The sequence below is a fragment of the Peromyscus maniculatus genome, chromosome 15 (assembly GCF_049852395.1).
Source record: "Peromyscus maniculatus bairdii isolate BWxNUB_F1_BW_parent chromosome 15, HU_Pman_BW_mat_3.1, whole genome shotgun sequence".
Lineage (NCBI taxonomy): Eukaryota > Metazoa > Chordata > Mammalia > Rodentia > Cricetidae > Peromyscus > Peromyscus maniculatus.
The window spans coordinates 4709938-4722571 of record NC_134866.1 but is presented as its reverse complement, the minus strand read 5'-3'; the positions used below and the strand labels follow the sequence as shown (position 1 = coordinate 4722571).

The following is a 12634-nucleotide window of genomic DNA, read 5'->3' as shown; positions in this document are numbered from 1 at the left end:
AACAGCCCGCCAAGTTCGGAGAATGAACAAGGGAGGGACGTGGCAGATGGAGTCTTAAGAAAAACATATGCTAGCACCCATTTCTCTGGACTATTTGAAAGGCATATTGCTGCCAGACCCAAGTCCACAGGAATGTTATAGCAAGTCTGAAGAATTACAGCTGCAAAGGAAATTTAGGCAAACTTTGGTTTCTTTCTGCTACCTTTCCTGCCCCCCCCCCCCCTTTCCCTTAGCCTTCAGATGATCAAAAGCAGTTCGTTGATCTTGTTCACACATGTGCTGGGCTCTAGGGGATAAGTAAGATTAGAATATTGTCTTCAAATGCTTATAACATAGCAGGGGAATGAAATGTCTGTCATTTTTGTTGTTGTTGTTGTTGCTATAACAAAATACCCGAGGCTGGGTAACTGATAAGGCATTTATCTGGCTCATGCGTTCAGTCACTGAACAGCATGGTGCCAGAACGCTACTAGCATACTGGGAAGAACTCCTGGCTGCATTCCAACATGAAAGAGAGAGAAGAAAGGACACGTGAGAAGAAATGCAGAGGTCACACGGAGAGGAAGGAAGCATGAAACCCAGGAGGGGTGCCTTTGCATCTTGGCAGCCATCTTCTGTCGTTGAGTTATCCACTCTTACCAGACCGGACAGACTCTCCAGAGATGGCATTAGCCCATCCATAAGAACGGAGGCCCTGGGTCCTCCTTACCTTACACTCAGTCCCACATCTTCGCGCTCCAGTCACCTCAGCACCACCACATTGGGGAGCAACATAAAAACCTCTGGGAGTCAAGCTACATCCTGACCAGAGCACTGTGGGATTGCTGTGGTGTAAACGAATGTTAAGGTTAAATGGCTCTCAGGGTTAGAACAGCCAAGTCCAGAACAGTGAGGAGAGCAAACGAGAGAGCTTACAGGCGGCCAAGAGACAGCCAGACTGGGACAAGAGGGAACAGGAAAGCCAGTCTTACAAGGCTCCTGCTGACTTCCAAGCCCTGCCTGAGAAACATGGGCAAGGCATCACCGCCCTTTCCCCCAGTTAACGTCTCAACTTTGTGGTCATGCCTTTATGCACATTCCAATATCTAATGGATCTAGCTGGAGCGAACTGAATTGTGGGTAAAGATGGCGTCTAAGAAAGTCACTGCCTGTTCTAGGGAGGAGATCATCCCAGATCACCTCAGGAGTGGACAAGAGGAGGAGAAATGGTAGAGCAGACCTGGGTGTCCAGGTATGAGAGGCAGGCCTTGGCTCTGCTGCTCTGATCTATCTATGCTCCACCCTGGAAGGTAAACTTTCTTTTACTTTCTCACCTGCTAAAATAAACCTTGGTTCCTTTCCAGCTCTCCCAGTGCCCTAGTAGGCCTTCTCTAGGAACACAAGAGCCCAGGCTGCTGCTGTGATTGAGACCAGAACCACAGAGTAAGCCCCTCGGCATCCATGGCAGCATAAACACTCAGGAACCATAGTGACAGGACAGGAGGCGTTTACAAGTTTAGTGTTTAAAAAAGAGTCTGATATCTTGTAAAGGCTTTTGTAGCTATCATTTACCAGGTTTAGAAAATGCCCTATTCTTTCTTTTTTATACCATTTCTTTATTTTAAAAAGTCATAAATATAATTGAAATTTATCTGTTTAAAAAAAAATCTTGAGATTCCCCCCCTTATTTCTTAAATATCCTAGTTACAGAAGTAAATTTTCTGATATTTAGTCATTTACATAGCCCTAGGAAAACCACCACTAGATGATTTATTTTTCTCAAAAGGGATGAATTACAGGTTTCATTTTACAAAAATGACTCCAGAAGATTCACCCCTACCCCCAGCGCCTGCTCTTCCAATACAATGATTTCTTAGAGTGTGAGTTGATGTTCCCTTCCTGGGATTCTGAATGTGCCATGGCCATGGTGGGACTTCCAAGGTGAGGTCATAATAGGTGGGCGTGGCTGCTTCAATCTACTTTTCTGGAGCAGAATGCTCTGGCATCCAAACACCATGAGGTGAGGATGCCCCAAATCCATCAGGGACATCTGCTTGCAAGAGAATGATAGCCTTCAGCCTGAGGTTTAGCTAGCATCCACTAATGTGGCAACACTGGACTGCACGCACCATCTTGACCGTAAGTCCTGCGACCTGAGGTCACACCAACTCAGCTGAAAAGACATGTGCCAGAGTATGCTGTGAATGCCGCACAGCGCCCGCCTCTCAGGTGTGTGAGTGAAACTAAAATCTGAGGTTATAAACCACCAAGTCCAGGAGATGTTTGTTATGCAGAGATTTGTTTAGTATTTTGGCAACTGCTTTCTTTTAAAAATGTATTCCGTTATTTAAAATTTTTCATATGAGGATGTACTGTATGTTACGCACATTCCCGCTCCCCACCCCCCCAGCTCCCCTGTGATAACTAGCACTTTGCTTTCAGCTGACGAGGCAGCAGCACATCTTCCCTGTTTTGTCTCCAGTGTACATTAACTCCCCAGCCCTGTGCCATAACCTGGTTCAAAGGGATCTTGATCATCTGTCTCTTCCACAAAATATCACACTGGTCCACTTTATTGATGACAGTGCTAGTTGGGTCACGTGACAGGAGGGAACAACCACTTTGGACTTGCTGGTAAAGGATATGCACATGAGAGGATTGGAAACAAATGCAATCAAAGTTCAAGTGACTTCTACCTCCGGGAGGTTTCTGGGAGTCCACCGCTGTGGGGCATGTGGATATATTCCTTTTAAGTGAAGGGTAAGTTACCCGGGCCCTTCACTACCAAGAAAGAAACACCATGCTTAAGAGGTCTGCTTGAATTCTGGAGGCAGAACATTCCCCTCCCGAATGTGTTATTCCAGCTCTTATACCTAGTGACTTGGAAAGCGGCTGGCTTTGTGCAGCGCCTGGAACAGCAGAAGGCTCTTCAGCACACCCAGGCTGCTATACAGGCAGCGAAGTCCTTGGGACCACATGGTCCAGCAGACAACGGCACTTGAGGTGTCAGTGACAGTCAGGGATGTTGTTTGGAGCCTTTGAAGGCCTCTAGGTGAGCAAGGCTCTGCCATCATCTGCAGACAACTATTCTCTTGAGAGATAACTCATGGTCTGGTAGGCCTTACTGGAAACTGAATAACTGACAGTGACCCATCAAGTTACCATGAGATCTGAGCTGCCCACCATGAGCTGGGTATTATCTGATCCACTGAGCCTTAGAGTTAGACAAGCACATCACTAATCCATTTATCAAACAGAAGTGGCGTATATGTGATCCTGAGGGCACAAGTGAGTTGCTCAAATGCTCATGGTTTCTACTCTTGTTGCAATGCCTTCTGCTCCAAAGCATGAAGCTACAGCTTTATGTGATGTGTCTTGTGATCAGTTGACTGAGGAAGAGAGAAGAGGGCCTGGCTTATCGATGCTTCTGTACTATCTGCAGGCACCAACCAGAAGTGGACAGTTGCAGCATTACAGCCTCCTTCTGAGACAACCCTGAAAGACACAAGTGCATGGAAATCTCACAGTAGGCAGAACCTTGGGGAGGATACATGGTCTTACATTTTGTTTGGAAGGAGAAAGGGGCAGATGTGCAGTTCTTTACTGATGTGTGCCACCACTGCCTGGCCTCTATGGTTAACTAGTGGCTAGCTCCACCCTCTGATCTCTAGGCAAGCTTTATTTGTCAGAATACAAACAAAATATCACACAACACATATATTAGGCCAATATTTGCATTTTCTTTCCTTTATTTCATTATCATGTGATATAATACCAGTGGTCAAATGTTGTAAATGTGTATTATCACATTTAAGTTATAAGACACTATGGGACATTATGACATATTCTAAAATATGTCATGTTTGCAGTTGTGTGTGATAGTTATATCATATTAGATGGAATTATGACCTAGTTATTGTTTTATTTTGTAAATTAAGCATGCCACAAGGAGGTTTGATTATGTATCAAGTTGACAAGGGGTGAACTTGTGATGACTAAACTTGGTTGTCAACTTGACTGCCTTTGAAATAAACTAAAACTCAAGCTGCTGGGCACTCTACTGATGCAGTTTCTTTCTTTTCCAGCAAGGGTTTCACTATGTAGCTCTGGCTGTCCTGAGGCTCTGTATGTAGAATGGGCTTGGTTGGCCTCGAACTCACAGACATATGACTGTCTCTGCCTCCCAAGTGCTGGTATTACAGGTGTGGGCTCCACTATGACCAGAGGTATTCGCTTACTCAGAACATTTAAAGTACCCTAAATCTGGGCCATACCCACTGGTGACAGTTCATATAATAAATATCATAAATATGTAAATACAAAAAATAAAGAAACTTTGCTTTTTGCCTGCTCACCCTTGCTCTCTCTGGTGAGTTCACCTCTCCTGTTGCTGGAGCCTGTACTAAGTTCAGCTTCCTCAACGTGCCAACAAAGACCAAAACCCAGAGCCTCTCCAGGAATCTTCCGGGACTCTAGCAATAATTTGAACCTGAAGAGACATGCAGCCCCGTGGACTAAACAAGTACCAGATTCTCAGCTTTTCCACCAGGAGACGGCCTTTCTTTACTACCTAGACCATACCCTGCCAGCCAGTCTAATATCACCCCCATACATAAAAATAAATAGACATGCACCCAGTATATCACTTCTGGGCATTTAGAGAACTGTGATGGTTATTCTTGGTTGTTAACTGACTACATTTGGAATTAACTGTAATCCAGAAACAAAGGCCATACCTGTGAGGGATGTTTTTTTTCTTGGTTTGAAGTGGGTGGATCCACTTCTAGTCTGGATCTTTCAGGTAGGAAGATAGATGTCTCTGATCTAAATCTGGAGGCAGGAAGATACAGCTTTAATCTGGCCCACACCTTCTACTGGAAGCCTATAGAAGGACCCATGTTTACTCTTTGCCTGCTCATTCTCACCTTGCTAGTGCATCCATTCCATCCCTGGCATTAGAGCCTACTTCTCTGGGATTCCAGCATATACTGAAGAGCAGCTCAGACATCCAGTCTCATGGACTGAGCAACTACTGGATTCCCGCACTTTCTGTTCACAGGCAGCCATTGTTGGATTAGCTGGACTGAAGCCTGTAAATCATTCTAATAACCCCCTCCCATATATATGAAATATGTAAAGGAGAATAGACATATTCTATATACATATGAAATATATACGGAGAGAGATTCACTCTGTTAGTCCTGTTAGTCTAGAGAACCCTGACTAATATAGAGAACCCTTATACATCCATCTGCACCCCCCTTCTTCCTGTTCTTCTGTCCAACTAGTCCATTGTCTACCTTTCATGAGGATTGAAAGATTGTTCGACTTATATTTTTCCTTCTAGCCCTTCAGGACTGATTTTCACATCAAAGTCATCGTACCTTTTAAATTGAGCTGGGAAATGCTCCTTTTCTAGCCCCTAAAAGAGTCTGTGAAAGTTTGAAATCATTTTTCTTTAATGTCTGATTCATTTAAAAAGTGAGTGTAAAAAGCATCCAGGGCTTAGGCCTTTTTTTTTTTTTTTTTTTTTTTTTGGAAAGAGATTTTTGCCTCCTGGCCAGTTTTAAAAAGCATGGCTTTATTTTGATTTTCCAGTTTAGATGCATTTACTTATTAAGCATTTTGTGTCCGTAGTGTGTAGGCGTGCTAGCGACACAGCACATGTATGGAGGTCTGAGGACTCCGGGTAGGATTCTGTTCTCTTCTGCCACGTAGTTTCCTGGGGACTGAACTCAGGCTGTCAGGTTTGGCAGCAAGCGTCTTCACGCACGGAGCCATCTCACTGGGCCCAGATTTGTTTATCTTTTAAAGAAAATTGCTTTTCTCTCCCAGATTATGAACACACAAGGTTCAGTGTAACTAAATTATGCTCCTTCGATCTATCTTTCTTCTTTCCTTCCCCGATGAGACTTGGTTTTCCTTCACTGAAGGACGCTGGGCACCAGCTAAGAGCTTTCATGTCTTTATTTTCCTCGCCCCTTTACACCTAACACCTGCTCTGCTCACTTTAGACGTCTCCCGGCCAAAGGATTCAACCTCGCCTGGCCCCGCCCCGCAGCGACTAGGCCCCGCCCCCGCGGAGGCCCCGCCCTTCCTCCCGAGGAAACGGAAGTGGGCGTCCGGAAGCCGGAAGCGGGAGCGCGGCTGCCGAGCTCGAGTCGCTGCGAGCTGCCGCGGCCGAGGGGCGGCGGGCGGAGCTGGCGATGGCGGAGAAGTTTGACCACCTGGAGGAGCACCTGGAGAAGTTCGTGGAGAACATTCGGCAGCTCGGCATCATCGTCAGCGACTTCCAGCCCAGCAGCCAGGCCGGGCTCAGCCAGAAACTGTGAGCGGCGGCGGGCGGGAGTCGGTGCAGGGGAGGCGGCTCCACCCCGAGTCCACGGGGAGGAGGCTGGCGCCAGTCTGACCCTGCAGGGCAGCCTGGGGTTACGCTGACCCCACGGGGAGGCAGGCACCACCCCACCGCACCCCACCCCACCCCACCGCACCCCACCCCACCCCATCCCACCGCACCCCACCCCACCCCACCGCACCCCACCCCACCCCACCCCAGCGCACCCCACCCCACCCCACCCCATCCCACCCCACCGCACCCCACCCCACCGCACCGCACCCCACCGCATCCCATCCCACCGCACCCCACCGCACCCCACCCCACCGCACCCCATCCCACCGCATCCCATCCCACCCCACCGCACCCCACCCCACCGCATCCCATCCCACCCCATCCCACCGCACCCCACCGCACCCCATCCCACCGCATCCCATCCCATCCCACCGCACCCCACCCCACCGCACCCCACCCCACCGCATCCCACCCCACCGCACCCCACCCCACCGCACCCCACCCCACCGCACCCCACCCCACCGCATCCCATCCCACCGCACCCCACCCCACCGCATCCCATCCCACCGCATCCCACTGCTTCGCACCCCACCCCACCCCTCCGGGGAGGCTGACCCCTCTCCTAACTTAAAGAGGAGCATGCACCTCCCGAGGGCCACATGCTGCAGAGGCCTGGCTGGGGAAGAAGGCCACAGGGAGTTGATTTTTTTTTTTTTTTTTTTTGGCCAGTACCTTTGTGCTGGTCTTGCTGCCTGGTTTTGGAATGGCGGACAGGGAAACAGAAAGTCCAAGAGAAGGCCTCACCGCTGCCGTACAGGGGAAACACTCCAGGGCTTGGGGCAGCTAGGTGATCCAGCGTGGTTCTGTCTGGAAGGAGCTGAGTTTCAGCTCGGGAGGGGTGGGTTTCTTCCTCGCAGACTGTGGGTACTGTCCGCCCTGAAACCCCATCCAGCGACGCGTGTTCCAGAATGCTTTGCTCTTTCCTCACCTCCATCCCGAGTTCAGAAGGAAAATTATTAAGTATTGAGGGTATTTTTTTTTTTAAAAGTTTAAAGGTGTCCCCAGAATCCTGTGGCAACTGAGGGTTCAGGTGTGAGCAGTACAGGGTGAAGCCTGTTGAGGGTGGTGGGGGTCTCCTGACTTCCCTCTGACCCAGCCACTGTAAGCTGTCTTGGGTACTCCCGGGGAGAAAGGCTAACAGCAGGGCACAGGCAGAGCAAGCAGGTATTCAGGGTTCATCTAGGAGGCTGGGAGAAGACAGCCACCCCCAGCTGAGACACCCAGCTCAGCAGAAAGGCAAGGCCTGCCTCTAGTGTCTGGACCTGGAAATCTGCTCTAACCCCCCACCATCATGGTCCCTAGAAGCCATCCTGACCCACAGTTCAGTCTGTTAAAGCTGAGTACAAGGACGTATCTAAAGCTGAGATGTGTCCCGGAGTAGAGGGCACTGAGGGCAGTGGGTATCTTGCACTCCTCCGCAGGGAGGACTTTGAGGGACGCAAGCAAGCTGGAGCATTGCCTAGACCCGAGCCTGCTGAGACTGGCTTTGTTGTTTTTCCCAGGGCCCCATCCTTCTCTTATCTAGTTAGTGTGGCTATCTTATCCCCAGCTGCCTCCTCGATGATCTGCCCCGTGTCCCCGACCTTGCCATTTTTAACTGCCACGACTTGAAACCCAGTGCTGTGTGTGGGCTCTGCTTGTCCTGTAGTCTGAGCTAACCATGCGCCCCACTCTGCCTTTTTCCCAGGAACTTCATTGTTACGGGCTTACAGGACATAGATAAGTGCAGGCAGCAGCTGCATGACATCACGGTGCCTCTAGAAGTCTTTGAGTGAGTATCACTGGGATCTCGGTTGGCTCTGAATCTGGGTTCGCTGTGCGGCGTGTCAGTGAGCGTGAGGGAGGCATGGCCCAGGTGCTGCGGAACTGCCTCTGAGCAAAGCAGACAGGAATGCCTGTCTTCATGGAATGTAGTGGACTGGTGGGGCTCAAAAATGGGTGAGTGTCACTCCAGGGTTGTGTTGTTGACCGGTCACATGAAAATGAGAAATCAAAAGCTTCTTAAATATATAAAAAAGCAGGTTTCTGAGTTCAGTGGAGAACAGCCTCAGGCCAGAGAAAAACCTCATAATTCATTAAGTAAAGAGCTGTAGCTGGATGTGGTGGCCCACGACTTGATCCCAGTACTTAGGAGGTAGAGGCAGGTGGTTTTGATCCCAGCACTTAGGAGGTAGAGGCAGGTGGTTCTCGATGAGTTTGAGACCATCCTGGTCTACAGAGAGTCCCAGGACAGCCAGGGATACACAGAGAAACCCTGTCTTGAAAACAATAACAAGAGTTGCATGTGAGCTGTAATACAAAATAAAAAAATATACACACAGACATCTGGGAAAACAACTTGGTCTGGTGTTTGAGAAGGTTCCTGTGGTGAACTGGGCCAGGGCGGTGGTCCCTCCACTGCTGGGAGGAAGCAGACCTCAGTCCGGTCTTTCTACCAGAGTCCTGTGGACGCGTCAGAGCAGTGGCTGGGGAGAGTGGCCTGCAAACTGAAGGAGCAGGTGCCTTCAGCGTGTTTCCCCATGGCCTGTGCATGCACTGGGAGGAATACAGGCTCCCGTGACTGGCCAGCACACGGCCGGTCCGGAGCAAGGATAGGATAACCTCTCAGCACTTCATCCCAGTGTTGGGCTTTGTGCATCCACAGTGGTCGGCTTCAACTTTTCAGTCTTAGAAAACGGCAACCTCCCCAGGCTGTGGAGGAGCCGCGTGCTTACTTAACCCACACGAATGGTGTGCCTTGTATGCTCTTCTGTTGTTTGAAACACTTTTATTAGAAGTTACCAGAATCTGCTGCTTTTATTACATTATTACAAATACACCAAACTGAAAAGAAAACTCTAGAAATTGGTATTTTTCCTGTTTGTCATAAAGGTATGGTGGTAGTCTTTCTCTATAATGCATAATGTAGCTGAATGATTCAGATTTATCCATTGTACAGAAATAGCCAGGTAGTCCGTCCTTGGTAAAATCTGGATATTGTGGGCAGTGGGTTTCATGTCATCAGGATATGTTGGAGTTTTGGCTTAACATGTTGACACTGTCGGGATAATTGTATTGTCTTGGAATAACTGGAGAGAAGCACCCTGTTGCATTAGGTCACTGGAGTGCGTACAATAAGGTAGTGTATTGAGAAGACCCTCTCCCACCAGGTGGACACGGTGTCCTGCCTGTGGCTCCCCAGCTGCTCCCTTTAGCTTCCACACGCAGCATGTCCTGAGCAATCAGGCCTGTCTGGAGTGGACTCCACATCCCAGCTGTGCCTGTCACAGGCCTGAGCTCAGCTAACTTGAAGAGCTTCTTGATCATACAGCTGAGGATCCAGAAGGTAGCAGCGTATGCGCTTGTTTGTTTTTATGCAGAGGCACTGTGAGTGCTGAGTCTGAACAGATGTAAAGGGGTAGAGCTTGTGATGCTTTCTGGGGTTCACAGTGAGCATTACTTGATGCATGAACTGCTAGAAATAGCGGTGCTTGCTTGGTAAGTTTGAGAATTTCAAAGAGCCTGGTTCCTAGACTGGCCCCGTGAAGGTGTGTCTGCTGGCGGCTTTTTGTTTTGTTTTTGTTTTTGTCTTAGTTTCTAGAAACCTGAGATTAGTTGAGTTGGCCGTGACTGAGATGTTCTTGTTTGCAGATACATCGATCAAGGTCGGAATCCCCAGCTCTACACCAAAGAGTGCCTGGAGAGGGCTCTGGCTAAAAATGAGCAAGTTAAGGGGAAGATTGACACCATGAAGGTAAGACAGCCCGCCTGTCGTGTCAGCGTGCACACCTTCGAGAGCACACAATGGGCATGCAAGCGTGGCTGACGGACTCTTGTGACTGCCCCCCAGCAGGGTTTCAACATGTGTAATAGTTGTCCTGTGACAAACAGGAGAACAGATAGGCAGCCTTACACTTTGTCTGGTGATGTCCCTGGCCGGCAGGGCTTTCAGTGTGGCCCTCCAGTTTGACTTCCCTTGGGTGACATCTAATTCAGTGCGCCTGGTACGATTCTGTGTTGACCCTGACTGGAGGCCTCTTCTGTGCCAATGGGCTGCAGTTGGAGGGTTCTGGAAGGTTTGTGCTGTCGCTGGGGTCTGACCTCCGGACCCCTGGAAGCTCCCATGTCACTTCACACAGAGAACTTGGAGATTTAGGGAGCTGTGTCCTGAACATGAACTACAGTTGTCCCTCTTAGGTCACTGAAATGTGCTTCAGATGGTGCTTGGTTTTCTCTTTTTGGACCTTACTGGCCTGGGTGGATGCGGCGTGTGTGGCCTGCAGAGAGAGCACTGTGTACTCCCGTGTCTTCTGGGCTCCCTGCTAGCACCCAGGCCCTGGCTTGTGTTCTCTTCTCCTCGTGAGCCTTGCTTCCTTTGAGAGGCTCCCAGGGTGTCTTTCCCCAGGTGCTGGGCGGGTGCCCGGTTTCCTTTCTCCACCCACTGTCCCCTCTGCCTGCTGTTGAAGCCCCGCCATTGTCTGCCCCTGCGCCGCCCACTCCCGGCTGCTGTCGGCAGGCACACGTGTGCTGCCTGTGTCTGCTGCGCACGGGCTGCACAGAGCGGGTCTGCGGCTCAGGAGTGAGGATGGGTTCCCTCAGATGACACGCCACTGCAGAAGTGGGAGTGGTCCGCTTAGCATTGAGCCCATACGTCATCTCTCCCGTCAGCTTGGGTTGGGGACTTCCTGGACGCCTACCAGAAGCCCCCTGTGGACTGACTGACCCTTGGGACTGAGGCTTCCGGTCCCACCGGCATCTTAGGCTCGTTGCCTTGGCCTGTGCTGGAGTGCACTGCCCACTGATGGGTGCCCGGGTGGTTAATCTTCCTCGTGCACCTGTGGCATTGGTGTCATGTCTCACCTGAGAGCTATGACAGTCTCAAGGCACACTTTGGCAGCCTGCGTGTCCGCAGTGGGCGCGGGTTAAAACATGGGAAGACGGTTTGCAGTTGTAGTGAAGCAGCATGTGGCTTCCTGACTGGCCTGTGGCCCCTAAGAGTAGAGGCTGGGGTGCAGGCACATGGGTCAGCTGCTAAGACTCGGGTAGGACAGAGGTTAGGGGTGAGTGACTGGAGAACTGTGGTGTTGGCAGGAGATGATGTCTTTGCTCAGCTTGGGGAAGCTTCGGGAGGTCTTTGCACACGTGACCTTGGTGTGATTCCAGTGAGTAACTGTTGCAGTGAGTGTTACTTAAAATTGTAGTGTGAGTGTGGCCTGCAGAAGTCATCTCCACTGTGGGGGGGAGCCCCTGGCTGGAGGGAAGTTGTCTTAAAGGTATAGTCCTCTCAGAGAGCTGGTGTCCCTGTACCACCTTAACTGCAGACACTCGTGTGATTGGCTCCATCCCTTTGGGTGGCCCAGTTGTTGGGATTTTGGCCTCCTTGGAGGGGTGGGGATGCTGTCTATGTCTTGGATTTTTTTTGACACAGCTATTTTTGTTTGTAGAAATTTAAAAGCCTGCTGATTCAGGAACTTTCTAAAGTGTTTCCAGAAGACATGGCCAAGTACCGGAGCATTCGGGGGGAAGATCACCCACCTTCCTAAGTGTGTGAAGACCCCCCATACCCCTGTAATTGCCGGACGACCCAGTGAGAAGCTGTGCCTGCCGATGCTGCCTTCCAGCCACGTGAACTGGCCTCGCCCTCCTCCTGCGCCCATCATTGACCTGTGCGCCTCAGGGCTGGAGGACTAGAGCTGTCCCAGCTGTCCTCAGCTTGTCCCTCGGTGGCCCCGTCTTTCTTAGGGAAAACAGGCAGGAAGACAGCCTTGCTGAAATGTGAAGTGTGATTGGGATTCTACTTGACACTTTCTTTTTATGTACTCCGTTCTGTTACAGTATCCTAAGACAAAACTGGGTTTTATATTTTACATTTTCAGATATGGTGCATAAGAACGTAACTGTTTTCATGAGTTTCAACTAAACATAATAAAGTCTTAAGTTTTACATGACTCATTCCATGTAATTATTTCTGTAGCATTTTTACAAGGTAGAATAGTCCATTGTTAATTCCCTCAAGTGTTATAATATTCGTGTTTTCTTCAGGCATATAGGTAGGAAAAGCTACATCCAGCTGAGCTCCCTTTCCACCGTCTCTTGTTTACAGGCGTGTGCTAAAGAACACAGACTGCTCACAGCACTGGAAACGCAGCAGGGCGGTGCTCCTCACCTGTGGTGTGGATGGAGTCCCCAGGGCGGTGCTCCTCACCTGTAGTGTGGATAGAGTCCCCAGGGCGGTGCTCCTCACCTGTAGTGTGGATAGAGTCCCCA

The 12634-nt window shown here is 49.9% G+C and overlaps 1 protein-coding gene across 1 annotated transcript; it reads left to right on the top strand.

Moving 5' to 3' along the window:
- Positions 1–1991: 1991 nt before the first annotated feature.
- Positions 1992–12310, top strand: Med10 (mediator complex subunit 10). The gene is made up of 5 exons (XM_006987786.4): positions 1992–2208; positions 5994–6307; positions 8076–8159; positions 10019–10121; positions 11812–12310. The coding sequence occupies exons 2-5, from the start codon at positions 6186–6188 to the stop codon at positions 11908–11910; spliced, it is 408 nt and encodes a 135-aa protein (XP_006987848.1). The 5' UTR covers positions 1992–2208; positions 5994–6185; the 3' UTR covers positions 11911–12310.
- Positions 12311–12634: the final 324 nt, after the last annotated feature.

Bases quoted from the DNA above. Each gene is read 5' to 3' on its own strand.
- Med10 (XM_006987786.4), top strand. From the start codon at position 6,186: ATGGCGGAGAAGTTTGACCACCTGGAGGAGCACCTGGAGAAGTTCGTG. The intron at 8,160-10,018 runs GTGAGTATCACT...TCTTGTTTGCAG, and splicing joins GTGCCTCTAGAAGTCTTTGA to ATACATCGATCAAGGTCGGA. The intron at 10,122-11,811 runs GTAAGACAGCCC...TTTTGTTTGTAG, and splicing joins GGAAGATTGACACCATGAAG to AAATTTAAAAGCCTGCTGAT.